Genomic DNA, 25,378 nt, shown 5'->3' on the forward strand with positions numbered 1-25,378 from the left:
AAATTTATGTTTCTATCATGGAAAATAAAGCTATTTCTGGTATGTTATACCCAAGTAATTTTTATCCCATTTTTATGCCTTTCTCAAACTCCTAGAAACCAGAGCTTCTAATCTGTCAAATAAATACAATTAGATTCATACATTCAATTTGATTCTTTGAGAAATATATAAAGTGATTTTGTTCTTGCATTAACTCCCAAATTGTTTTGCATAATAACCAGCCTGACATTAATTGTGGTATGAGGACTGAAAAGCAACATGAGATATGACTTTTACTAATCCTTCACATTCCATTTGCAAGCCGTATGCTGCTCCTGTTCAAAACTCTTCTTTATTATCAAGAATTATTCCCCGAATGAGTGCATTTTTCTCTTGGAGACAGGAAATGAAGGATCGCTAACACTGGGAAGGTCTTTTTCCTGACTCAGTATTAATACATGATATATATTCATATTAATAACAACTCTGAAAACTAGTTCCGTTTCTTCTACACATAAGCAATAAACAGTATGTGCAAAAAATCTGAATCCTAGCAGCCGTGGTGTGGGTATACAGTATCGGGTTTCTTTTGAATGTACAGCCATTTCTAACATTTCATTAGTGCATGTGAACAGGCAACGGTCACAGATGTCCATCAAAGCTGGATTAGATGAAGACAGACAATGCAGGCTTTGAGGACAAACTGAAGCTGCAGGTCCAAAGTTTCCGTTTCTCGTTGAAGGGCACTGTAGAATCATTGTCTTCCTCCTCGAGGCAAAAAGAATGAATCAATTATGTTACTGACATCCTTCCACAGCTGACTGAAAAGTCTTTTTTGCAGTCCAACAAGAGACAGTGAAAACTCAAGATTTCATAAGAAAATGTGGAAATTTCAAAAATATCTTCACGCTCGAGTTTGTCTCTCTGCACTCTTTCCATAAAGTCTACCATCATTTTATTTCTGTGGCCAAATCTAATGCAAAATTTCACAGAAGTTAAGTTTTTTCACCTGAAGTAAATGTTTCAACTGCTAAACCAAAAATTTCTGAAACATGTTTCATAATAAAGTTCAGCTTTAAGTTATTGTTAACTTACATTAATTTCATGTATATTAATCGCAGATGATAGCTGATTGCATCCAAAGACCACTTCTTGCTAGCCCCCAAAGAACTTTGCAATTCTATTAAATAAATGGATAATAATAAATACAAAATAATACATGAAACAATAGGCTTTTTTGAGATCATGATTTCCCATTTAGGAAAACAACATCAGCTAAGATTTTAGTTCAGTAACATCTACTCGTGTTGCCAGCGATGGGAGTGGCGAAAGCAACTTTCATATAGTTGCTGCACGTTAACTGGTCCACTCTTTTGGACAAAAATACCTATTAAAATTCAGATGCATATACTTTCTGACTTGAAATTATATTCCTAGCAGCTTATTGTACAGATATAACCATCCAATCATATGAAGTTTTTATGTTAGGATAGTCACTGCAGCAATTAAATGACTTCCTTCCTTAATAAAGTAGGACACGACAGAGTACTTGAAAAATGTCCACATATGCCATATGTGTATGGATATGTTGTACATACTCACATACATGTGTCTGCCCATGTATGCATGTGTACATAAAGATACGTGCAATTTCTGGAACAATTTATCAGAAAGTATTTGTAATGTGGGGTATATTTTTCAAAGAAGATATTGAGTCCTAATCAAATCTTTAAGATCTCAGATAGAACTTCAAAGGTAAAATAGGACTTTGTGTATATATTTGACAATTATAACCCAGCAAATTGTAAGTCAAAGTGACTCATATGAAACTGATGATCAAAATTGTGAAGCCACAGCATTTTAGAGCTAAAAGGAGCCTAAAGTTCATGATGTATACATTTTTTGCAAAAGAAAAATAACCTGGAGTCCCCCATTTCCTAAAATGTGTTCCATGTAAGTAAAAATTAGTTGGAAAAATGAATCCATGTTTAAAAAAAAAAACTGAAAACTCTGGTTAAATACAGCAATATATGGTTCTTCTATACAAAATCACCTCAGAGTCTCTAACATGCTAATGTGCACTATAAATCTCCAAAAGGAGGTTATTATATCCAGGATTCTCCAAATTTGTAGACAATCAGCTCTTGACTTAACAAACACCTTAATGGGTATCTTAATGGCTCCGCAGAACACATTTGGAAAAGGCCAGTCTACAGGAATATATATTCCAAGTTTATCAAGTAATGAAATTTCATTTTAAGAATATATGAAGCCATTCTAAAAACTAAACTACAGTGGTCCAAAATACCAATTAAACAAAAGATAGTTAATATGTGATCTCCCTAATCATACAAATTCAGGTCTTAACACAAAGCATTTTAACACTGAGCGTTCATACTTCCAGAGTGTAACAGATGCACGTGCCCATTGGTGTCTCGTTCATTTTGAAGTTCTAAGGGTCTGATGTAAATGGTTTTCAAAAGATGCCAAGTGAATTCTAATCTACCAGAGTGTGGGCTCTTCCTGGTAAATTTAGGTACTCACTCTGCTAAAATCTCCCTCAAGAAGAATCTAAAGATAATAATGCCCCCTGCTTGCTGAGCTTTTTCTCCTCTACAAGGCACTGGGAGGATGATCTTTGTCAGCTCCCCCAGGGACAGATGCTTGATGTTGTTCACTGCAGCAACCACTTACCTGGGAAAATATTTCAATTGATCACAATCTGGGGTATGGATTTGGAATCAGGGAGACCAAGGTTCCAATCCCAGCTCTGCCACAAACTTGCTGTGAGATTTTAGGCAATCAACTTGCCCTTTCTGAGCTTCAAATAGCAGAGCCAGATGGAAACTTCACAGGGTTGTGTGACAATGTAGTAGGACAACAGATAAAAAGGTGAACAACAGTGAGTCCCAGGCACATAATCAAGCTACTAGTGAGGATTTTGGTTGATTCTACAGACACTAGCTGAAAATTGAACTACACTATGGTCTATTATTTTTCATAGCATGTGTTCAAAATTTACTTTTCAGAATTTCAGAGAAAGTTTTCACGGAAGGAAATTACACTTCATCTCATTTGCACTGTGTTCCCAAGGTCCAATGCAATATCTGGCTCATGGCAAACACTCCAAGAAAATTCAAGTGTGTGTACTTGCATGAGTGTGGTGTATGTGTATGTGTGTGTGTGTGTGTGTGTGTGTGTACATACATAAAAAAGTATAACAAAATGACAGGGGAAACTTTATTATATAATTTTATTTAATTTTTAAAATTTTATCAAAATTACACATTCACATAAAAGGTTAAATAGTTCTAGAATGTTTATGAAAACTAGCAGGTCCCTGTCTCTTACACCACCAATTTCCTCAACTCTTTCAACTGATTATTTTATTAACACCACAGAGCTAAATAATGTGATTGTACACTCCTTTTCAGTTTTTAGTATTGTCTCTTGACTTTCCCCATGGAGAATGAAGATGTGACCCTCTTTCCTCCTGTCAGAGACCACCCCCCCACATACACACACATACCACCCACATACATATAAACTCTTTCCTCACTCCATCCTTACAATACCATTCTATAGTAATTTTGGCTGGGTCAGTTTCTATCCTTTTTATTATTGTGATGATAAATCTTATCCAGAGCTGAATTATGTGTATTAATGTATCATTTTTTTCCCTGCACTTCTTTTTCCCCTCTGGAGTGGATAGCTATAATTATCTTGGGTTTTTTCCACCTTGATTTTCTAGGTACTCAGTCCAAAGCTACCTCCCAACCGTCTGACTCTCAAGAAGTTAAAGACATATCATGCAGTCCACCAATTTCATCTTCCTGGAGAAAGTTCTAGAACCTTCTCATTTGCTCACATCTGGACTCACCACCTCCATCCCTACAACTCCACTTCACAATCATTCTGGGTGTCTCCTTTGCTCGATCTCCTGTTTCCCAAATCCCCTATCTGTTTTCTCCATTTTGGTGAAGCACATCTTCAAGTAGTTTCCTAGGAAATTATTTTCAATGATCTTGATATTTAAAAATGACTACTTGAAGTGTGGGTAAAAAATTCTAGGTGAGTTGTAATTTTCCCTCAGAATTCATGCTTGACGTTTAGCTTCCAGCGTTGCTCTTTATTAGTCTGATGTTCAAATTCCAGGTTCCTTCAGTGTTTTTTCTCTCTGAAATTCGTCCCTCAGTGTCTAGAAATAACACAATGATAGTGCCTTGCTGTGAGGGCATGTTGATCAACTGTGCTGGAAATTCAATGGGTCCTTTCAAACTGCAAGTGTATGTCCATGAATCCTAAGAAAATGTTTAAGTGATTTTGTTGCTGTTTCCTCTCCCCCATTTTCTCTGTTCTCTCTCTCGTTTTCCTGTTATTCGGATAATGGACTTCCTGCGTTGGTTTGCCAATTTTCTTATTCATCTCCTGTTTTTGCTCTACATTCTAAGAAATTTCAGTTCTGCCTTCTGATTCTACTACAGAAGTTTTCATTCCTGCTATCATGTTTTCCACCTCCAAAAGCTTTTTAGAATATTCCTTTTCTTCACAGCATCCAATTCCCATTTCATGGTTGCAATTTCTTCCCTTACCTCTCTGAAGGTATGAATGATCCCTTTTTTGAACTTTTTCTAAGTATTCATTTCTTATGTCTTGCCTTCTTCTATTTGTTTTGGGCTCTTATGTAATATACACCTTCTTCAAATGTCCTTAACTGTTCATACCCAAGAATGGGAACAACCGCTAGAAAAAAAAAAAAAAAAGACAAAACAAAAAGACAAAAACAAAACAAAAACAAAAACAAAAAACCAGAGTGGAATCTCTGAGCACACAGAGCCTGCCTTCACCTTCAGTCCTGCCTTCACCACAGAGTGTACCAGCTGGGCCATCTCATTAAAGAAGTTGCTGCGGTTGCTCAGATTCTCCAGAAAGTCCCTCCCCGCCCCGTCTAGAGAGTAGAGGCCTTTCTGCCGTGTCCTGGAGGCCAAGTGGGGGAGGGGAGAACATAAGGCGTGAGGGTATTATTTAATTACCCTATTTTACCCTAATACTCAATTGCACCTAGGTCCGCTAATAGGGAGATTCTCTCTTCATCAGCTTTTAACCACTACACAGGATCTCAGCCTCCTCTCACTCCAACATCTAGAGATTATCTGTTACCACCAATTCCTGAGACTTTGAGAGATTGTCACGTAAACAGGCTTGTTCCTCACATCTGCTAAGTCTGTTACCTCACAACCATCTGCTTCCAGCTTCCAAAATATTTTTGCTGCTGTCCCTTTTGTTTTCTCTATCCTTGTAGGTTTGTGCACTTAAAAAAAACAAAAAAACAAAAAACCTTTCCTGTTATTTTAATGCAATTTGTGGTAGAAACAAAATTAATTGCCTATGTTCAGTGGATTTATCATTATTTGATATAAAAGTTCTTTTTTATATATTTGTGTATTTTCTCAAGTTTCTACCATAACTATATTACTTGATAATCAGAATATATTTTTATTCAGAAAAACCATATAAAGAAATGATACTTTCATTATACAAAGGCAATTAGACTGACTTGCTCCCCTTTGGGACTTCTTCCAAATACCCATTTATGTGTATATAAAAAATAAGAAAGCTTAACTCTAAAAAAGAACGTTCTATCATACGATGACCACTGTTCATAACAAGACCCCGAAGTATGGCCATATCCTAAGAAGTCCTCTAAATCATCTGTTATTTCAGCATAATTTTAACAGATGCTATCTTTCACATGTGAGTATTTCTGAACTTTAAATTACCTTCTATGAAGAGACTCTAGGGAATGAGTGCAAATCAAATCACTACTGGGAGAATTTCCTGAAAAGCTAACAAAAATAAACAAGCACGTAAAATTAAAAGAAATAATAATAAAATAATAGAAAGGCACGCGCGCACACGTGCCCTACTTCTCAGAGGCCACCGCAGGTCCCAGGGCTCACCTAAGTGCTGGTCTGGCTCAGCTCACTGATAATACATTAAAGTTTCCCTCCCTAAGTAGGATAATTCAGGGTAAAATCTCCAAAATAAGAATCTTTTAAGAGATAGGGATGGGGGTGCCTGGGTGGCTCAGTCGGTTAAGCATCTGCCTTCAGCTCAGGTCATGATCCCAGGGTCCTGGGATGGAGCCCGGCATCAGCCTCCCTGCTCAGCTGGAAGTCTGCTTCTCCCTCTGCCCCTCCCTTTGCCTCTCCCCCTGCTTGTGCTCTCTCTCTCAAATAAATAAAATCTTTAAAAAAAAAAAAAAGAAAGAAATAGTGATATGTTAGACATGAGGATTCTCTCTTTCAGAATGGTCTTTTGTCCTGTACATTAATTAGAAGAACACTTTCTTGGGGGAGTTTTCACATGCTGCTTTAATTTGGAGTTAGCCCTGTACCTGATTTACTCCCAACAGAAGGCTGTAAGCCCCTTTGGGGAGAGTCTATGTATGTCTGATGATGTTTTCATTTTCACACGGCCCCTAGAATACCATCATACACAAACCAAAAGGCTAAAAATAAATGTCCTTCCATGACAAACAAGGACGCATGGCCACCTTTTTTCTCCCCAACATACCCACTAATAACAGCATCAGGTCATGAGGAAGGAAATAAAGAGAGAAAGGAGGAAGAGAAAAGAAGAGGTCAGGGGTGTCCAATGCATTTGAAGATTCAAAGAAAAGAGTGTGAGGAAAATGCCACTGTGTTTGGAAAGAGAAGTCAAAGCGTATCAGAAATAAGAAAGGGGTGCCAGATTATTTAACATTATTCTGGAAGTACTATATGGTGCAGTAAGTATTGAAATTAGAAAGGAGGCGATTGTCATTATTTACATAATGTGATCATGGTCTGTTTAGAAAATTCAAAATAATCAGCTAAAATGTTACTGGAAACTATGTGAAAGGTCAGTTAAGAAAGCCAAGGACAAACCTAAGCAACTGTTTGTTCAATGAAGAAATATTAACCCATAGAAAAATATAATGGAAAATGACGCTAATCAGAATCGATAATGACAGCAGTAACAATAATAGGAAAAAAAAAAAAAGAAAAACAATAATAGTAATAGTTCACATTTGTTGAACGCTAACCCTCTGCTAAGCACCGTGCTGTGCATTTTACCTTATTTCATTTCGTCCTCACAGCATCTCTACGAGGTAATACCTTAGTATATTTACCCCATGGATGAGGACACTGAGGCTGACAGAGTATCATTAATTTGCCCCAGCTGTGCAGCAGGAGGCGGGGCCGTGTTCCCCGTCCAGCCACACCCAAGGCTGACTCTAGAACCCAAATGCACACCCTGTAATAAGTCTAGTGAGGAGAGAACCATCCAACGAATGAAGAACATAGAAACTTTACCAAGCACCGACCTTTGCATTGTTCCTTGATAGAAAAATTCGACACCAATTCTCCTTAAATTACTCTATATATTCAATGCAATCCAGATGAAATATTCTAGCAAGATTTTTTTTCTTTTTCTTTTCTCAAACTCTTTCTCACACCCCCTCTTTGTTTTACTTTTTTATTTCGACCCTTCTGATAAAATGATCCTACAGCTTCTCTGGAAGAATTAAGCATGTGAAAATAGCCAGGAAAATTCTGCAGAAGGGACCAGGTAAGGGATCTTATCCTACCAAACACTGAAACTGACACTAAAGCCACAAACTTTGTGAGCAACGCTCATAAGTAGGCAGGTTGATGGAACAGGAGAGGGACTTCAGGAATAGCACCAAGCAGTCACGGGATTTAATGTTGTAACATATTTTTATCCTTTTTAGTCAGATGGGCATGGATGAAAAATCTGAAAATAGCTAATGGTGGTGAAGGTGAGGAGAACTGTGGTTAGTGGAAGCATAAACGGATACAACTCCTGGAAAGAGCAATCTGCATACATATATACTAATAATTGAAACTCTCTGACCCAGGAATCTCATTACTAAGAATTTTTTAAGGAAACATGCATAAATCAACCACAATATCATTGAGGATAGCAAAATACTGTGAATAACCTACCTGAATAATAACAGAGGAATAGCTCAATAAAATTTTGGTACATACTTAAAGGTAACTTATTTAAAAGGTAATCATTCAGAAGTATGGCATATATCTACTCAATGGCATAAAAAGATATATTATCAAGCAGATAGAAAAATACAAAAATAGCCTGGGGCACCTGCCTGGCTCAATTGGTAGAGCATGCATGCAACTCTTGATCTCGGGGTTATGAGCTCAAGTCCTACAGTGGATATAGAGCCTACCTAAAAAAAAAAAAAAAAAAAATCCTGTGGGGCGCCTGCCCAGCTCAGTCAGTAGAACATGTGACTCTTGATCTCAGGGTTGTAAGTTCAAGCCCCATGTTGGGTGTAGAGATTACTTAAAAATAAAAAAATAAAAGAAAATCTTTAAAAAAAAGAAAAAGAAAAAGAAAAATAGCCTGAATATAATCCCATAAGGAACATTCTATGTCTATATATCCCACAGAAGTTAAATGCATAAAGAGAGATCAAATGGACAAAAATAACAATAAAGGTAAGTATTCACTGAATATTTCCACCGTGGACCAAAAACATGTTAAGCCCTTTACATTATGTCATTGTATCTTCACAATCACACTATGCGGTACTTCTGGACTTCTTTTAACTGATGAAAAAAATAACTTAGAGATATTAGTAACTTTTTCAAGATCACACAACTAATTAGTGGTGGAGTCCAAATGGAACACAAGACATCCCTACTATGCAATGGGGCCTCCATGTTCACCGCAGTCCTGGTGATGGCTGTCACTGACAGGAAGGTTTGAGAAAACGTTGCTTCTTATTTTGTTCTATATTGTTCGAATTTTCTGTCATGAACATGTATCTCACTTAGAGACATGGGAACAAAGAACAAAAAAAGAAAGAAATCAAAGGCGACTCTTGCCACGGCAATTTCAAGAGGCAGATGAGAGATGAACACATATCAAGAAATTGAGGAGGAAAGAGGAGACAAAAAAGAGGTGGAAAGTATACTGAGTGATTAAAAAAATTGGCAGAAACACCTTCTATAAAATATTCAATCAATGGTACAAGCATACATACATACATAAAGGGAACCCATGAAAAACTGCTTTTTTTTTTTTTTTTTTTTTTTGCTCCTTATGCTTTTATTCTTGCTAGGACCTACACCACCTCCCTTCCACATGCCTCACAGAACAGATAATGTCTCAACCCACTTGCAGAGGTCATGGAGTTAGTGATATCTTTGGAGTCTTCCAGCCCAATAGATAACATCTTAGCAGTGACCAAGCAGGGTCATCATGAACGTTTTCCAAGACCACGACTCACTAAGAACATACGTGACTTATGGAGGACATCTAAACACTCATCTTTGTTCCTGGATGCCTGAGAAGACATGTGCACTGGACCAAAATCCCCAGTAAAAACCCCAGACCCCGAGCAACGACGAGACTCACTCTCCTCTCCTTTCCTTTCCGAGTCTCCCAGACGCTCTGTATCCGCACTCGCTCTGTGTCTTCAATAAACTCTGCTCTCACTTCCTCTTGGCTCGAGTTTGCTTTCCATCCTGCACCAAGCCAAGGACAGGTTAGCTGGCCCTGCGGGACCCACTCTGGGTCCTCAGGGACCCAGCCAGCCTGCATCATTAGCATAAGCCTCATTATCATAACCCTGTATTTTAGCAGTATGTTACCAAAAATGAAAACATGAGTGTCCTTTTTTCCCAGAAATCTCATTTCCAGGAAATTATCTAAAAGAGATAAGGAGGCAAAGATATACAAGGACTTCATAACTTTCTGCCCTTTGTTATCTGAAATGTGGTGTAGTGGCAAGAGCTCCGGGTTTGCAGTTAAACCTACCTGGGTCTGAATCTTTGCTCTGTACTTTACTGGCCGTGACCTTGACCAAGTTACTCAACCTCTTTCAGCCTTGGTTTATCTCTAAACCGTGAATCAAAACACAGGCTTCACAGGATTGTTGTGGGGATTAAATGAGATAAAATACAGCACCAAGTCTGAACTATAAGAAAGCACTCATTCTTTTTCTTCCCACCACTCGCTAATATGTGTAACAGAATGAATACATAAACTTTAATCAGAACTCTAAGAAAAATCGTGCAGCTTGGTAATTTCTACATTATTCTGCATCAGAGCATCATAAAACATTAAACTTCGCTTTTAAGGTTATTCAGCAGTAAACCTATGTTATGATACTTTGACACTTTCTCAATCTCAATTAGCAGTAAACCCATTAACAAAACTTTTATACACTAGAGTGAGTCACATTTTTCTTCTTTCTTCCCTAATCCCTAGTGTGTTCTAAGGGTGATTGAGTATCTAATTACTTCTAATTGAATGCACATATTATACATTTTTCACTAGTTCAAGCTTAATGCTTTTAGTCCAGAAATCAAAGTCAATGAAATTAAGTTGAATTGGGATTTGGGCAACTATTATAATGAGAAAAGGTTTGTATTATGTCTAATTATAAGTAAATGTGGATTTTAGCATTATTTCCTATGGAAATATTTCAGGTACAGGAATGTGCCATAACTGACTAATTTAGATGATTAATAACATTGTTATTCTTATTTACAATCTTTTATTCCTCATTACAGTGATTTTTATTGCTGGGACCCAATAAATATAATCATTCTTTAAAGAAAAGATACCATTAGAGAATCATTAGTTGTACCAAAATCAGAATGAACATTCGCATCAGTGACTAGATGAGTTTCTCTGCAGCATAAAGGTTATAGGAATTCTCACATGCTGCCAACAGAAGAAAAACATAAATTTGGAATATAATCAGTTACATTAATAAAAAATATTTATTTATGGCAAACCATAAAAACATTACTATCAAAATGGCATTCCAAATTCAGTTACTACTTTACAGAGAGACTGTTTCATGAGAGGTTTTTTTTTCCCCTTTTTGCATTATACAGGAGTAAAAAAAAAAAAGTCTGAAGTAGATAGTCTCCAACAACAAAGGTTTGTTTGCTTGTTTATAGATAAGGGGAGCAGACATCTGAAATAATTGAGTTGAAGCCCTCCTCTGGCAGATGACTAGATTAAGTAACTTTTTCAGGTCCAATTCAACTCCATGTTTCCAAGATGTCTTTGGACATTTATGAGTTTCTAACCACTAAAAGTAAAACAAGAATTCAGAAATTTTGAAGGGGGTTAAAGAAGGGCTGTAATGGAAAACAGACCCATCCAAAACCAATGTGGTTTTCTTGTTTTAACAATTTATTTTGAGACGGTGTTACCTACCTAGTGGCAAATTTCTTGATCAGAGAAACCTCCACGTTACCTAACAAATATATCAGATTCTGCCCCAAGATACTGGGTATTGTCTAGATTATCTTAGCTTTGTATGTTACCAAAACAAGTTTTAGCTGGAACACTTGTTTAACTAAAACTGAAGTATCCCCCAAAATAAGGCAAACCTGTACACGTACACACACACCTCCAAGACCGACAGAGTTAAACGAACAACTTTTTATGGCGTATTTTTACTAAAAATATTTTAAAATACGTTCTCACGCTTTTGAGAGTTTGATCAATATCTTTCTCTTCCATGGTTTCTTCTCTAACTCACCCTTTCCCCTTCTTCAGGAGATGGCTTTTATCCCTAACAGAGAGGTCTGGGGTAGTTTCTTTCTCACTGTCACGCCATAATTCTTTCCTCACCCTCATGCCATTTCAATTCCACGCTGAGATTTCAGATTCCCTAGGTTTTGCTATATGTAAGCAATTTGCTATATAGAATCGTCAGGACCATAACTATTATATAACAACATGAAAATATTAAAAGGACTTCAGTCATTTCATCATGCTACCATATTTCCTGGATAACTGCTAACACCTAGCTACATGTCAGAAGCTCTCATACAGATAGGTGTTCCAAAGCCCATTTCAAAAGACTCTGTGCCTTAAGAGTGAACATTTAAGTCAGATGCCAATAATAGTACCTTTCCTTATGGATGGCAATCACCACCACCACCAAACTCCCAACAGCAGGTGCAGCCAATTAGTCACAGCACTCCTTCCCACTGTGCTCAGAGGTGGAGTCAGTGTTCTTTTCAACCAATCACAGCTGACACACAAGTCTGACGGCACCACATCCTCCATGTCTTTTATTTTTATCAATCTTTCTTTAATAATCCTATGTGGAAGGGGGGGAGCTCTTGTGACAGTCTAGGTGAGAAATGGGGCAAACTTCATGGGGTGTGATGTTGGGGATGGAGACCCAGAGACAGATTTGGGATCTGTCAGAAGGCAGATCTGCAAAACTAGATGATAAACTGGAAACGCGAGGTGAGGTGAGGAAGAGAGTTGTCAAGTATAACTCGGGTTTCTAAGAAAATTGGAAGAGAGCCAGGTCTGTGGAGAAAGATCATAAACTCACTCTCATATACAGCGAGTTTAAGATGTCTTTGACACATCCAAAAGACAAGTCAGACAGACAGCTGGGCGTTCAATACTAGAACTTAACAGAGAGACCTGGTCTGGGACTATAAATGCACGGGTCGTCTGCAGTTGGTGGGAAGAGAAACTGTAGGTTTGGAGAAGTCACCTACAAAGAGAGCATGCCTCTTCACAGGCTGAGCTGTGAGGACTCCAACAGGAAGTGGCCTCCTGGAAGGTCCATCTGAGGACTGAGCTTTTATACCTCCCCAGTTCTGGAATGACTGCTTTCCTAAGTCTCTGTAAACTCCATCAGGAAAAAGAGAAACTCAAGAGAATGGACAGCAAATAAATGGGGAGGAAACTGAAATGAATGCCTCCTTATGAGCACACTTTTCTTAATAATTAGTCTTGAAGCGGAAAAATTGAGCTAAAACATTGATGCGAGGAAATTACAAAAAACGAGCACCCGTGATGCAAAAGGCATAAGAGAATATGTTTAGAGGAGATCACCTGGTCTCAGTAATTTTCTTATGGAAAATATATGCTCTAGGTTTAAAATCATGAAACCTAGCATATTTAAGGTATCAGGATATATGAATGTTCAACATACAAGTGGCCCAGGACTGCACAATGTTCTCTTTTCTTCCTCCTAAACACAATTTTCTTTGCATTCATGGGGGGAGGGGGAGAGAAAATAACCAAATCATTCTGCAATTTTTATCCACAATAAATCATTAAAATTTCTAAAACATAAAAAGGAAAAAAGGATAAATAAGGAAGTAGGGATTTTCCTTGCTGAGTAATCTTGAAGAAATGCCTATACAGCTTTGCAGCTTTTCATTCTTGGGTTAATAACAATTTTTATATCACATAATCAAAACATAATAGACAGGTTGAGCACCCTTGATATTTTGGCCTTTTCCTGAAATCATTTTGAAATCCTTTAGGAAATCCATTCCATTTTCAAGAAATTCTGTATGATACAGTAAATAGAAAACAGCTATATCCATCGAGTTTTCATTTCTCACCTTAATGCTGTGCACCAAGTTAAATTATTAGAGTGAGGAAAAGTCTAAGTTCTATTGACTGAAAATATGGCTTTGAGCTTTCCATTTGTCCGGGCAGGATAATAGCTTTTCCCTACTTGGTCATTCAGAATTGACACTCTCCCTTTCCCCGCATAGCCCCTCCTTTTCTAGAATGCCTTATCCTCTTCTCACCTATAATTCTTTACGTTATAAAAGAGAACGGATAAGAAATTGATGCTTGCAATAGCATTATTAAAGCTAAAAAGACAACATTATTAATTGCCAAAGTATATGGGGGGAAGAGTTCAACACAGTCAAGGATGGCTTCAAAGACCCAGAAAGAAAAATGAGGGCAAGCCTGACAAAGGAATCATTCAGAGTCCTTTGGTTAATAACCCTCTTTTTTCTTCTTCTTCTGTTTTTTCCCCCTAATTTACCTGGAGGCATGTTTAGATTTCTTCCCCCTTTTAGGGGGGAAGAAAGGAAACTGTGTAAAGTGCCTTGTGGCATTGGTTTTACAGAAAATAAATAATTATAATTAAGTACAGTTATTGTACGCATGTGCAGCCTAACAATATCTGAGTTACAGGGAAACAGACAAGCCTCTGAACAGTCGGAAAAGCTTTACATAATGGGCTAAAACTTCATGAAACAAACAGGCAAGTAATCATCTCATCAGAACTAAGTACCAATACTAAGATACCAAGAGCAACAAGCAAACTGGACCAAAACTTTGTTCTTATTTTTTGTTTGTTATTATGAAGATTTGGTTCTCATACAGAAAATTCTGTGTGTAAAGGATCATTTCATGTCCACTGGCCCCAGAAATCCGAACTAGCGATGCCAAGCTAAAGAATTTCCAGCACCTGGATGAGTTATGTGCTAGTTCTTTAAACAAGTATAAAACCATAGTTCATACTTCTTAAATGGTAATATAAAAAGTCACAGATTATTCATGGAAATAATAAGTCTTGGTTATCAAAGCCCTCCAGATGTCTAGACATGTCATGCAAAAAAAAAAAGTCACTTTAAGTCCAAAAACTAAAGTTATTTTAGTAAGACACAGCTAAAATAAATCTGAATTATTTTAAACATTTTTTAGAGAACCACCAGAAAAAAATTTTTTTTCCTTTTCAGTTCCAAGAGCTTAAATGAAACATTCATGCATTAAATTCAAAGTCTGACTGTCAAATCATTTCACTTTAATAAAAATTTGAATTACCTGCCTTAGGGCATTATTAAATATCAAATAAAAAGCACACATCCATAAGTCTGATTTCCCAATATAATTTTTATGTAGAACTATGACTAGATTTGTATTACACATTTCAAGATAAAAAAGGTCAAAAATGTATTCATAGAAGGATGAAGTCAGAACTGGAGTTGGCTTTGAAAGAATTCCTGCCCCATTCTTAGGAATTTTGGTGAAAGTGACCCCTTTTAAGTAATCTCAGTCACCAAGATAAGGATGCAAATCCATCCTTTTAAAAGACCTAGATCGTAATTAATTTAAAGCCTTGAAAAATTATACCTTATCTTCCTATCATATAAGGAATATGAAGCATCTGAAATACACATAATCTCATCAACGACATTTCAGTCTGTGTGCACATGTGGGGGAGATAAAAGAGTGATGGTTATTTAGATATTTAGAGAAAGACAACTCTGGTCTAGGGCTAGATATGGATCAAAAATTCAAGGCAATAATCTGATTTCATTAAAAGTGTCATTTACAGTTACTGACAGATATTCAGAGAGTACACTACGCCGAGACTGGAGAAATTAATAAATTCACATTCACCAAACCTCAATGCATCTCCTGCCGGCTCGCCTGCCCCTCCTACTGGGTCGCTCCTGTGAACACACCCGCCCCCCCACTTCCCTCTGCTCCAGTCTCCCACCTTCCCTCCTCCCCCCACCTCTCCTAGCTGCAGCCCCGTTCTTCCTTAAATAATAAAGGCAAGTCACGGAAACGCTAAATCTACACACCACCACCTCCGTCTCCCTTCCTATTACAGCCCAGAAAGTGTCCCTTCTCATAACAAAGGCAGTCTCCACATTTGCTTAGGATTTCGTTACCTTTCTTTTTTAGTAATCCCTACACCCAGGGTGGGGCTCGAACTCAAGATCCCCAGATCAAGAGGCTCATGCTTTTCCAACTGAGCCAGCGAGGCACCCCAGATTCCATCCCCTTTCAAGTCTTCAGAGACTTCACAGCTACCATTAGCCCCCCTAAGAAATGGCATCTTCACCACCTCCCGTCGACTGGCTCATTACCCCAACATACAGACAAGGGCTAGTGTTTTTTTTGTTTAAAATGTGTCCCCCATGGAGTGCCTGGGTGGCTCAGTTGGTTGAACATCTGACTCTTGGTTTCAACTCAGGTCACAATCTCATGGGTTATGAGATCAAGACTCATGTCAAATTCTACACTCAGTGGGAAATCCTGCTTGAAGACTCTCTCCCTCTGCTCCTAGCCCCACGAGCGCAGGCACGCACATGTTCTCTCGGGCTCTCCTTCTCTCTCAAATAAATAAATACATCTTTTTAAAAATTTTTTTAAATTAGGGGCGCCTGAGTGGCGCGGCGGTTAAGCGTCTGCCTTCGGCTCAGGGTGTGATCCCGGCGTTATGGGATCGAGCCCCATATCAGGCTCCTTCGCTATGAGCTTGCTTCTTCCTCTCCCACTCCCCGTGCTTGTGTTCCCTCTCTCCCTGGCTGTCTCTATCTCTGTCGCATAAAAAAAAAATTTTTTTTAATTAAAAGATAAAAAAAATAAAGTGTCCCTTAATCCCTTCACCCCCTCTATTGCTGCAGCCTTCTGCTCTCCTCCCACCCAGCTCATCAACAGCTGCGATCACGGGGTACCCCTCCTCCTCCCTTCCCACTCAACCTCAGCCTGCTGCAACAGGCATCTCTGCTCCTCACACCACCCTCCCCGCCAGCTTGGGGATGCTCCCTGACCTCTGCCGGGCAGTGGGTAAGAAAAAGGGCTCTACCAGCCAGGCTGCCTGGGTCCAATTTCCAGCCCTGCTGCTCAAAGACGACATTACTTTGGCCAATGATCTAACTTCTTCATGCTTCTGTGAACTTATCTATAAAATCTCACATTAAATTTTGTGAACGCTTAATGAGACAATCATGCAACCTTAGAACATAATACATGTTTATCTAAGCTCCAGGCCAAGGACTCAATGACTCCCACATTCAGTTCAGACCTCCTTTCTGATCTCCGCCTTTGAAATTCCAGCTAGCTGCATGAAGAGTCCACTACTGCGACTGACAGACATCTCTCATTCAACAAGCCCCCACTCAACTCTTTAACTTTCCGAGAGTCTCCTCTGGCTTTCTTGCTGTCGTTCGGTGAAGGCACTTCATCCGCAGTTTCTAAAACCCCCAAATCCCACAAGTTATCTTTGATATTTCCGTCTCTCTCCACCATCAACTAGGTATCACTTTCAAAGTCTATTTAACATATGTTAACTTCTCCCCATCTCCACTGCTCCTAGTCTAGTATTCGAGTCTCTGTGTCTTTCACCTTGGCTATCCAGCAGACTTCTAAAATATCTCCCTACTCCAGCCCCTGGCCCACAAAAATCCCATCTGTTCATTCTGCAGCTACTGTGATCTAATGAAAATGTACATGAGATCAGGCCACACCCCTGAGTAGAAGCCTTTATAGGTTCTCAACGCATCAACAGCAAAATAAAGATGTCTTCACGTGGCTGACAGAGCCTCCAAGATAAAAGCCCTGCCCCTTTGATTCCTACACCCCAGACTGGCCCTCCTGTATACCCCAGTGCATCAAATTCTTACCTCCACACGGAGTAGCCCCTCCGGGCCTTTGCAAATATACTGCCTCTATCTGAAATCTCCTTCACTGCCTTTTTTGGTTCTTCTCCTTCATGGATTTATTATAAGTTGTAGTTGTATGTTTTTCGAAGTATTTATTTTTCCACTGTCAGGATCCCCACAGGAGATTCCAAGTTTTCTGAGAGCAGAGACATCTGTTCTTCTGACCTCTGGATATCCAGAACCAATCACACAGTAACGATTTTTGATCAAATATAATTTGAATTCCTTAGTTACATCATCATAAGGCTTAGCTTAAAGCAGTCTTGGATGTTCCCTCGCGTTACCACATATGAATTACTGAAAGTACCTTCTCAGTCCTACCAAAGTAACTTTGCCTGGCCTCACCATCTCCAAAATCAGAAGAGGAAGAACTGTACCAGCTAACTCAGAAACGGAGAGTCAGGGAATGACGGGCATGTGGCTGGCTGATATATGCTATGTGTAGCTCTAAAGAATTGCTAACTGGCCAACAGACAGTCAAGACACAGTGTTATGTGTCATGATGGATTCAAAGCAAAATGAACACGTTTCAGTCCTTCGAAAGTTTGACTGTAACACAGAACATAAGAAATACATAAATAGATAAATGGAAGAAAGAAAGTGAACAGAGAGGTACAATTTAAGGGAGAAGCAGAGAATTTGTGCTGAGAACAGGATTTGGGTTGAGCCTGCAGGGTAGCTAGGATTTCAACAGGCGATAGGAGGGGTGGGAAGGACTGTATGAGCAAAGCACATTCACATAAGAAAAGAGACAGTTTGGATGGACTACTGGGTATAAATGGCATCATAATAATAGACAGGCAAGAAAAATGGATTAGGGAACACATGGACAAAATGATCACCTTTGAAAAGTCCAATGTCAACTGTCTAGCTCAAGAGACTGTTGAGCTTCTCGAAGCCAGAAATTTCTCTTCATCTATGACTCCCAGTCTTTACTGTTCCACTCGCACAGTATGTGAGCTCATACTCACCATGATCCATTAAACCAAGTCCAAGCTCTGTCCTGTTTATCTACGTAATTTCCAACAGATGCTCTCCTCTTGTGGGAAGCAGGGATTGGCCAGCTACATGTGTTGACCTATGTATGCACTCTGAGGCAATTCACAAGGTAAAGAAATAATCCAGTATATAGTCGTTTATGTATATTTAATCCTTCCCATGTCTGTGATGTTTTATTTTGTTGGGGGTAAGGTATACATATACTGAATCCAATATATTAAAATGCATAGATTATATTTCAGTCACTAAAGAAACGTACCATATTCACATACCTAATTAGTGCTTCTTGATCTATCAAATAAAACCACTTCATAGGACAAAGATTTTTTAATGCATGCCAGATCTGCCCTCACCTACCCCAATAAAGAGGATTGAATCTGCAGTAGACGAGGGTCAAGCTCTGAGACTCACATACCCCTCCAGTGGCTCCCTTTATGATCCTCAGTCATCAGGAGGTGACTGCTGCCATTTCAAGGGTGCAGCACAGGAAGCGCTAAAAAGGACTTTACCTCTCTACCTTGAGCAAAGAAGGGCTGCTTCTCTGCCTTGGGGCTCCTCCCCTTATGAAGGCCAGTATTAGAGCAAAATGGGAATTAAAGGCTGCTCTGGTGGGAAAATACAAGGATGAGAGGTTCTTTTTCAAAACTGCATGAATTTTTTAAGGCCACCTGACTCGTAAATAATAGGGCTTGAGAATGTGTCCTCACTTTTATCGAAACAAAGTGCACTCATACTGCTAAGTTATCAGATCACCATGAAAATAACTCTGGCGTGACAGGTTTATGTAACTGGGAGCCCCATTTTCCTTACTTAATCTGCACATACCCAGGTGAAGACCGTCTTGTTCCTATTCTCTTTGGCTACTGAAATGCAGCTCTAATGACTCTGTCACTAAGTGGCTGGGTGGGTCTAAAATTGTCTCCCAAAATCCCATCACAGCCTTCCACAAGCTCTGCTCCCTTCACATGTGTCCTCAGCCTTCGAAATTCTTCGATCTGAAAATAAAAACAGCAAAACAGATTGATTACTTACTAGACAAGAACAAGACTGGAGTTTCCTAAGTGACTTAAAATATGCATAAATTGAAACAGTGTGTAAAAAAGAAAATGAAAATTAAATCTCCAAGAGAGTAAGACGGACTTAATCCTTCCAAACCTAAGACATTAGACATCGCTGCTGCACGAGAAATACAGACAGCAGAAGGAGAGATAGTAAGGTCTCAAGACAACCCCGACAGCCACAGAAACCTGCTGGATTTGTTCATGCCAAAATGAAAAACACCTCTCAAAAAGCTCTCGTGCTTGTCTGTTACATAGTAAGAAGAAGCGAACAAATGAGTAAGTGGTCCAAGCATAGCTTTAATTAATGAATTCTAGTATTACTGTATGTTAGCACTGATTAGGCCCTAGACTTATCAGACGGAGGAGTCCTTCATCACAAGACTCTCGCAGCTGCTCTTCTAGCTTTTTGGAGAGCACAGGTCTGATGAAGACCTCCGACTTTCCACAAATGTGAGCCCAACTTCCTCCCTTAGCAATATCAATTTTCACGTTCATCTCCCTTTCTCAGGTGGCCTCCCCAGATCCCATGGATTCTCATTACTCATTATGAGAGTCCCAGAGTCCCAAGCCTCCTAAGAACCCATATCCTGCCAGGACCTTCCGAGCAGGAGCTGAACAACAAGCAAACGTGATGAACATTTCGTCAGACTCATTCCCATCAGTCGATTTATCTACAGGACTCATCATCTGCCATTTCACTTAAATGCCCCACACAGTCCTCCTTCCTTTCACAAAAGAGGAAACTGAAAGATTAAGAGAGTTTCCACATTAGCTGGGTCTGACAAGTCCAAGTCCACCTGCTCTTCTCCCAGCTCCACTGCCACTTCTTCAGAAATTCTCATCAGCCCAGTATAACCTGTATCCTCCATATATCCCAGGATGTGGAACAAATGTGCTTTAAACAGCATCAATCCCCTAGAAGACCGCCAGGTGTGTATCACAGGGCTTTATCTACGTAAGTTCTTCCTACAGCACAGCCACAGAAATCTGCCCTCCAAGAAATAAAATGAAATGCAAGAGATCCACGAATTCAGGGGTTCTAATAAAAGTCTAGAAACCCCTAGAGACTTTAAGAGCTCATGAAACCCCTGAGCGAAATACAAAATTTTACATGTGCATTTCCTAAGAAGAGGTTCCCAGGCCCCAAAAGAATGGACTCTCACAGGATTCTAATATTCCAACTATTTATACATGTTGGGAAACAGAGCTGAGGGAAAAGGAAGTCACCTGTTATATCAGAACACAAGTTAGAAATCTAACCTCTAAGATCTTATTTTCTCATGTCTCCAAATGATTTCCCTAAATGTTGACTTCCCTACATGGGATAAGACTGACCCGCCTGGCACTGCCCTGTTGGTTTTTTTTTTTTTTATAATACCTGCATGCTGTCCTTCTACAGAAGTGCTAGTGACATAAGCAATTAGCTGTTTACTCTACACAGTGGTTTTTCCCTAGACTTTCTTGGGATCTAAGGTTGGGAAAATGGGCATCACCTATTGTTTGCTGCACCTGGAAAACTTCCAGAGCCAAGGCTGCATGAGAATCCCCTGTCATTATTTGGGGAATTTATTTTTACTGAGTTTTGTCTAAGCATGGAGTGGAAAGGAACCTAGCCAGGCTTTTTCAAACAGGAGAATATGGAGCTGAAGGTAGCTGGGTTCTGCATCAAAAGCCCAGTTCAGGGATGCCTGGGTGGCTCACTTGGTTAAGCGACTGCCTTCGGCTCAGGTCATGATCTCGGGGTCCTGGGATCGAGCCCTGCATCAGGCTCCCTGCTCAGTGGGGAGCCTGCTTCTTCCTCTTCCACTCCCCCTGCTTGTGCTCTCTCTCTCTGTCAAATAAATAAATAAAATCTCTACAAAATATAAAAACAAAATAAATGAAATTTTAAAAAGCCCAGTTCACACCCTGGCTTGACCCAAATGGCCAGACTACATCATCTCTTTAAGCTTCAGTTTTCACATGGATATAAGGGATGACAATAATAGCATTTGCAAGGACAGTATAAGAAGCGAGATAATTCATGAGAATCACTCAGCATACTTCCACAGCACACAGAAGTGTTCAGCAGATACTGGCACAACTTCTTTTGAAGTCAAACTTTTTAGCATCTTGAGATAAATATTTAGCTACAATTTTCTGTGCAAAAAGTAGACAGGAAATAATAAACCAACTGACTGAGAAAACAGAAAGTCCTGCCCTCCTCATGCCCCCTTTACGTGTCATCACACATAATGTCTGCAAGTAGGATCCACACGCCATGCACGGGGTCGCTGATGAGCAACGTGGACTAGAAAGTGCACTGCCTAAGCATATTTTAAGAAAGACTCCATTTCTGATTGACTTTGAGGCTTATATTAAAGCTAGGTTAATTTTATATTTACATATTCTGAACTGACGATAAATCTCTCAAGCCCCAGACCTCAGCCTGAAGCAAATGCTATGAGAACAGCTTCTTCTAGAACAGACGATCAGAAATCCACAGCCAGCCAGTCTCAAATCTACTGCATTCTTGGAGAGAACTGTTTCACAAGAAATGTTTTTCTCTGATCATAGCAACACTTTGACTTCAAACATCAACAGAGATCGAGGGGAAAACACGTCTTTCTGAAATGCCAATTTTTCTGAAGTAACCACCCTTCAAAACCTTTAGTCACTTCAAATGGTTTCAAGCACGTGCTGTGTGCGTTATCTCCCGCTGAAAAGAGAGAGAGTGAGAAACGAGCGGAATAATGTTTCAGGATGAAAGCCTTCAACAAAATTCAAATGTCAGGGCCGTACAGAGACTATCCCTATCACACGTATCAGTAGAAATGATTTCGTCAATTTTTAATGCTGCTCTACTTAAACATGGCTATTGGTTTTCAACCAATTTAAAAGAGAGAGAGAGTACAGAGACCAAAGCTTCGGGGAGAAATGCTCGTCTTCTGAAGGCAGCAGTGTTGAATAGCTATTCTCTGGATCAGGCGTGCATTTTACTTGGTCTAAAGCATTGACTCCAGCCTTCACTGACTCACGAGCCAGATTATTCACTCAAAGTTCAGCTTGAAAACCGCTTTCGTTAGGAGTGCATTTAAAGTGCTAATTAACAGGACTTGGGGTTTGGCACTAATTATTTTTAAAAGTTCCCAAGTTCCTGTGCATATCTTCTAACAGACTTCTTTGCAATTGCATCTCTGTTACCACGTCAAAAGAGAAAAAGAACACATCAAAGTCAACGTTCTCAATCTTATTTTCTTTTATCATCAGGCAATGACAATGCATGAATTAGAGTGNTCATCTGCCATTTCACTTAAATGCCCCACACAGTCCTCCTTCCTTTCACAAAAGAGGAAACTGAAAGATTAAGAGAGTTTCCACATTAGCTGGGTCTGACAAGTCCAAGTCCACCTGCTCTTCTCCCAGCTCCACTGCCACTTCTTCAGAAATTCTCATCAGCCCAGTATAACCTGTATCCTCCATATATCCCAGGATGTGGAACAAATGTGCTTTAAACAGCATCAATCCCCTAAAAGTCCGCCAGGTGTGTATCACAGGGCTTTATCTACGTAAGTTCTTCCTACAGCACAGCCACAGAAATCTGCCCTCCAAGAACTAAAATGAAATGCAAGAGATCCACGAATTCAGGGGTTCTAATAAAAGTCTAGAAACCCCTAGAGACTTTAAGAGCTCATGAAACCCCTGAGCGAAATACAAAATTTTACATGTGCATTTCCTAAGAAGAGGTTCCCAGGCCCCAAAAGAATGGACTCTCACAGGATTCTAATATTCCAACTATTTATACATGTTGGGAAACAGAGCTGAGGGAAAAGGAAGTCACCTGTTATATCAGAACACAAGTTAGAAATCTAACCTCTAAGATCTTATTTTCTCATGTCTCCAAATGATTTCCCTAAATGTTGACTTCCCTACATGGGATAAGACTGACCCGCCTGGCACTGCCCTGTTGGTTTTTTTTTTTTTTATAATACCTGCATGCTGTCCTTCTACAGAAGTGCTAGTGACATAAGCAATTAGCTGTTTACTCTACACAGTGGTTTTTCCCTAGACTTTCTTGGGATCTAAGGTTGGGAAAATGGGCATCACCTATTGTTTGCTGCACCTGGAAAACTTCCAGAGCCAAGGCTGCATGAGAATCCCCTGTCATTATTTGGGGAATTTATTTTTACTGAGTTTTGTCTAAGCATGGAGTGGAAAGGAACCTAGCCAGGCTTTTTCAAACAGGAGAATATGGAGCTGAAGGTAGCTGGGTTCTGCATCAAAAGCCCAGTTCAGGGATGCCTGGGTGGCTCACTTGGTTAAGCGACTGCCTTCGGCTCAGGTCATGATCTCGGGGTCCTGGGATCGAGCCCTGCATCAGGCTCCCTGCTCAGTGGGGAGCCTGCTTCTTCCTCTTCCACTCCCCCTGCTTGTGCTCTCTCTCTCTGTCAAATAAATAAATAAAATCTCTACAAAATATAAAAACAAAATAAATGAAATTTTAAAAAGCCCAGTTCACACCCTGGCTTGACCCAAATGGCCAGACTACATCATCTCTTTAAGCTTCAGTTTTCACATGGATATAAGGGATGACAATAATAGCATTTGCAAGGACAGTATAAGAAGCGAGATAATTCATGAGAATCACTCAGCATACTTCCACAGCACACAGAAGTGTTCAGCAGATACTGGCACAACTTCTTTTGAAGTCAAACTTTTTAGCATCTTGAGATAAATATTTAGCTACAATTTTCTGTGCAAAAAGTAGACAGGAAATAATAAACCAACTGACTGAGAAAACAGAAAGTCCTGCCCTCCTCATGCCCCCTTTACGTGTCATCACACATAATGTCTGCAAGTAGGATCCACACGCCATGCACGGGGTCGCTGATGAGCAACGTGGACTAGAAAGTGCACTGCCTAAGCATATTTTAAGAAAGACTCCATTTCTGATTGACTTTGAGGCTTATATTAAAGCTAGGTTAATTTTATATTTACATATTCTGAACTGACGATAAATCTCTCAAGCCCCAGACCTCAGCCTGAAGCAAATGCTATGAGAACAGCTTCTTCTAGAACAGACGATCAGAAATCCACAGCCAGCCAGTCTCAAATCTACTGCATTCTTGGAGAGAACTGTTTCACAAGAAATGTTTTTCTCTGATCATAGCAACACTTTGACTTCAAACATCAACAGAGATCGAGGGGAAAACACGTCTTTCTGAAATGCCAATTTTTCTGAAGTAACCACCCTTCAAAACCTTTAGTCACTTCAAATGGTTTCAAGCACGTGCTGTGTGCGTTATCTCCCGCTGAAAAGAGAGAGAGTGAGAAACGAGCGGAATAATGTTTCAGGATGAAAGCCTTCAACAAAATTCAAATGTCAGGGCCGTACAGAGACTATCCCTATCACACGTATCAGTAGAAATGATTTCGTCAATTTTTAATGCTGCTCTACTTAAACATGGCTATTGGTTTTCAACCAATTTAAAAGAGAGAGAGAGTACAGAGACCAAAGCTTCGGGGAGAAATGCTCGTCTTCTGAAGGCAGCAGTGTTGAATAGCTATTCTCTGGATCAGGCGTGCATTTTACTTGGTCTAAAGCATTGACTCCAGCCTTCACTGACTCACGAGCCAGATTATTCACTCAAAGTTCAGCTTGAAAACCGCTTTCGTTAGGAGTGCATTTAAAGTGCTAATTAACAGGACTTGGGGTTTGGCACTAATTATTTTTAAAAGTTCCCAAGTTCCTGTGCATATCTTCTAACAGACTTCTTTGCAATTGCATCTCTGTTACCACGTCAAAAGAGAAAAAGAACACATCAAAGTCAACGTTCTCAATCTTATTTTCTTTTATCATCAGGCAATGACAATGCATGAATTAGAGTGATATAATTCTTTAGGGCAGCAATCAAGGAAGAGTCAAAAGCCAGCTATCCTTAAATAGTCCATAAATACATANTCTTATTTTCTTTTATCATCAGGCAATGACAATGCATGAATTAGAGTAATATAATTCTTTAGGGCAGCAATCAAGGAAGAGTCAAAAGCCAGCTATCCTTAAATAGT

General features: G+C 39.4%; 1 protein-coding gene across 2 annotated transcripts in view; it reads right to left on the bottom strand.

Annotated features, from left to right (window-relative positions):
- Nucleotides 1-312: 312 nt before the first annotated feature.
- The window catches only part of CA8 (carbonic anhydrase 8), an 85,754-nt gene continuing 60,688 nt past the window's right edge, over nt 313-25,378 (bottom strand). Inside the window, exons 8-9 of one of the 2 annotated variants that reach the window (XM_011220369.3) lie at nt 19,095-19,264; nt 313-747 (exon numbers count right to left, since the gene is read on the bottom strand). In XM_011220369.3, the coding sequence (XP_011218671.1) occupies nt 19,130-19,264 (135 nt within the window). In that variant the 3' untranslated portion in view covers nt 313-747; nt 19,095-19,129. Of the gene's footprint in view, nt 748-18,409; nt 19,265-25,378 lie in introns of those variants that run through there. The other variant, XM_019795821.2, reaches the window with a different exon arrangement.

Source organism: Ailuropoda melanoleuca, chromosome 9 (assembly GCF_002007445.2).
Source record: "Ailuropoda melanoleuca isolate Jingjing chromosome 9, ASM200744v2, whole genome shotgun sequence".
NCBI classification, from domain to species: Eukaryota; Metazoa; Chordata; class Mammalia; order Carnivora; family Ursidae; genus Ailuropoda; species Ailuropoda melanoleuca.